The sequence below is a fragment of the Loxodonta africana genome, chromosome 24, assembly GCF_030014295.1.
Source record: "Loxodonta africana isolate mLoxAfr1 chromosome 24, mLoxAfr1.hap2, whole genome shotgun sequence".
Classification (NCBI taxonomy): Eukaryota; Metazoa; Chordata; class Mammalia; order Proboscidea; family Elephantidae; genus Loxodonta; species Loxodonta africana.
This window is the reverse complement of record NC_087365.1, coordinates 28,342,737-28,346,305: the sequence shown is the minus strand read 5'-3', so window position 1 is coordinate 28,346,305 and position 3,569 is coordinate 28,342,737. Positions and strand designations below refer to the sequence as shown.

General features: G+C 50.1%; 1 protein-coding gene across 1 annotated transcript; it reads right to left on the bottom strand.

Moving 5' to 3' along the window:
• Positions 1-562: 562 nt before the first annotated feature.
• Positions 563-3,253, bottom strand: PDYN (prodynorphin). Its single transcript, XM_003411458.3, has 2 exons — positions 3,125-3,253; positions 563-1,390 (listed from the first exon to the last, which is right to left on the bottom strand). The coding sequence occupies exons 1-2, from the start codon at positions 3,251-3,253 to the stop codon at positions 752-754; spliced, it is 768 nt and encodes a 255-aa protein (XP_003411506.1). The 3' UTR covers positions 563-751.
• Positions 3,254-3,569: the final 316 nt, after the last annotated feature.

The following is a 3,569-nucleotide window of genomic DNA, read 5'->3' as shown; positions in this document are numbered from 1 at the left end:
CAGCTGGAGTGCTCCTTGTAAGCAAGAATGGTGAGACTTTGTACTTTGGACATGTTTATCAGGAGGGACAATTCCCTGGAGAAGGACATCGTGCTTGATAAAGTAGAGTGTCAGTGAAAAAAAGAAGACCCTCAATGAGATGGATTGACACAGTGGCTGCAACAATGAGCTCAAATATAGCAGCAATCATAAGGATGGCACAGGGCCTGGTGGTGTTTCATTCTCTTGTACATAGGGTCACTATGAATAGGAACCTACTCAGTGGCACCTAACCACAACAACAACATCTTGCTGTTCTACATTTCTGTGTATTTTAAATACACGTATATAATATCCAAATGAATATATCTGCATTTGGGAGGGATACTCATGTTTCTTCTGAGAGAGTCATGTGATCAGTAAAGTTTGGAATTCGTAGATCTAGAGGTTATGAAGAATAAGTCACTCTGGATCACAGGAACTGAGGAGTCCTATAAACAGAGTGGAGGGATTGACATCAAGAGTTGGTTATGGTGGCAGTTTTAGAGGTCTAGTGGCCTGGGACAAGCACTAAACCTATGGTGTGGTGGGGAAACCTCCTCTCTTCCCCATTATTGACCTCAGAAGAAAAGTTGGCTGGGTTTGGATGTTTTGTAGAAAGTGCTGCACTGAGCATGGGGGTGGGGCACATACAGGAGAATGAATGAATGCACTCTAATCTGGAAAGATGTCAGGGGTGGCTCCCAACTCAACTCCATGATGGGGAAGGTGTTTACACATCAAAGAGCTCTCCAGAGTAGGCATTGGGATCTTCTTGAGACCGAGTCACCACCTTGAACTGGCGCCGGAGAAAGCCACCATAGCGCTTCTGGTTGTCCCACTTGAGCTTGGGACGGATGCGCCTCAAGAAGCCCCCATAGCGTTTGTACAGGTCCTCGTGGGCTGCCATATCCCCATCCCCATCCCCCTTCCCAGCCACCTCTGAGCTCCTCTTGGGGTATTTGCGCAAGAAGCCCCCGTAGCGTTTGACCTGTTCCTTGGGGTCGTCCTCATCAGACCTGAGTGCCTCGGCCTCCATCACACTGTCTTCCAGCTGTGAATCCCCCATCAGCTCAGATTCTGCTCCCTCCTCAAACCTGCCTGAGAAACCCCTGAGCTTCTCCAGACTCTGGCTCAGAGAATTCTCCTTTGTTGGGGGGCTGGAAAGGAATTTGCTTTTCTCCAGCTTTTTCAGGAAGGGCCCAGAGCGCTTGGCTAGCTCACCATAGGAATCTTCCAAAACAGCCTTGCTCTCCAAGTCTCCCTTGCCATTAAGCCCGAGGGTGATGGAGGTAAAAACAGACAGCAAACCCCAGCATCTCTCCCACTCCCCAGATGGCGGCAGGGAGGTCTGGCATTCTAGGGAGCAAACCTGCAAAAGACCCAACAAGACATAGCAGTCACACCACCCCATGAAACTTCAAAACACATGCACTCTTCCTATCCTGGGTAATCACCGGCCAGTGTCTGAGAAAATCAAATTAGCTACCATTGCTAAGCACAGGGCTACCCACTTTGAAGCTCCCAGTGATGCTTAAAGGTTGATGATTTTGAGCCCCTATAGAAGAAGAGGAAACCAGCTTGGAGAGTTTTCCCAAGGGCATATGGCTACAGGTGGCAATGTCATAACTGGAAGTGAGATCTTCCCACGGTGCTCTGCCGGGCTCACCCCTCCTTTCCTCACTTCTGATTCCCAGAGGGAGTGGTTCGCTCTCCCAGACTTTCCCAGGTGTGAAGGACGCTGCAACATTTTATAGAGAGGGACAGGAGTAATGAAGAATAGTAGAAATAACACATGTGAGAGGACATACGAGGGTTCATTAAACCCGGGGTGGGGGGGTGCAGGCAATAGTATCTGCTTCATAGAGGTGTTGGGAGAATCCATTTATCGTCAGGATGGTGATGATACAGTGCCTTACAATGTACCGGGCTCTGTTCCAAGTGCTTCACATGCATTGATGCATTTGACCCTCCAAACAACCCTATGAGGGTGTTGCTATCATTAGCCCTATTTTATAGAAAAAAAAACTAAGGCATCAAAACCCATTGTCGTCGAGTTGATTCTGACTCATAGCAACCCCGTAGGGCAGACAAGAACTGCCCCGTAGGGTTTCCAAGGCTGTAAGTCTTGACAGAAGCAGACTGCCACATCTTTCTCCCACGGAGCGGCTAGTGGGTTTGAACTGCCAACCTTTTGGTTAGCAGCTGAGCACTTAACCACTATGCCACCAGGGCGCCTAAAACTAAGGTACAGAGAGGTTAAGAAGCTTGCCCAAGGTCAACAGCCAACAGAGCTTATAAGGGACAATGCTGGAACTTGCACCTGGGCAGTCTAATGCCATCAGTTCTCACACTAACCACTAGGATCTCTAGCTGGCGTGTATGGACAGCACCTGGTGTGTTGTGTGCATCTTAGTAAACAGTGGCTAGCATCATGTGTTAAATACTTAACATCATTGTCTCATGGAATCATCCTCATATTGCAGATGAGGAAACAGGCACAGAGAGTAGGTTCCAAGGTCATGGAACTAGAAAGTGGCAGGACCAAAGCCTGTGGTCTATCCACCACACCCTTGGTGCCTGGACTCCAGCATTCCTGCTGGCAGAGGGAGGCACGTGGGAGAGTGTGACTCAATGCAAAACCAAGGCCAGGCCAAGAGATGCTAAGACTCAGGAGATAGGTCAAGGCTTTGATTCCGTCCCCCAGATACTGGCATTTAGGGGGTGAAGAGATCTCTTTCCATGGTAGTGACTGGATTTGGAGGCACTCATCCACCCAGTGGAGAGAAGCCCTGAAAAGTTCATCTTGAACTGCTGATTCTCAAAGTCAGCACCACTTGATGAATGACACTCCGGGACATCAGGCTCCTTGGAAACCTGAGCCTCTCACTAGACCTGAGTGAACCCGTGATAGGGAGAACCTGAAGTGGGGGTGGGAGCTGGAAGGAACTGCCCCTGGTGCCCAGGCTGTCCACAGGACAGGACAAGCCCTGCACAGATGGGACGAGTCTACAGGACAGGCACCAGCATCCCAGACCTCCATACACAGATGGCCAGTCCCTGCTGGCCCAGGACCTGGGTATGGAGGACCCTGCCTGAAACCTACCAGAGGGTTGATGGGCTTGGGCCCATCCTGGGTCTTCACTGCACACAAGGAGCATGGGGACAGGCAATCCGCGGTGGCGGAGGGGAGCACGAGGAGGCAAGCAGCCAGCAGCAGCCCCTGCCAGGCCATTCTTTTTCAACTGTTCCTGCTGGGGAGGAAGAAAGAAAAGATGGTGAGATCTGTGATCACCTACTCTGGGGGTTGTGTCCTGAGCCTATGGAAATCATCTCATTAACTCATGCCAGCAGCACCGCAAGGACAGCATTCTTATTCCCATTCTACAGTTGAGAAAACGGAGGCCCAGAGAGGTGAAGTGGGTGGCCAAGGCCAAGGTCAAGGAAGGGAATTGACATGTGCCGAGACCTGCTATGTGCTGGGGGTCTTTCTCTACTTTCATATTCAATCTGCCCAACAGCTCTTCAAGGAGGGTTTTATTGTTTTCATT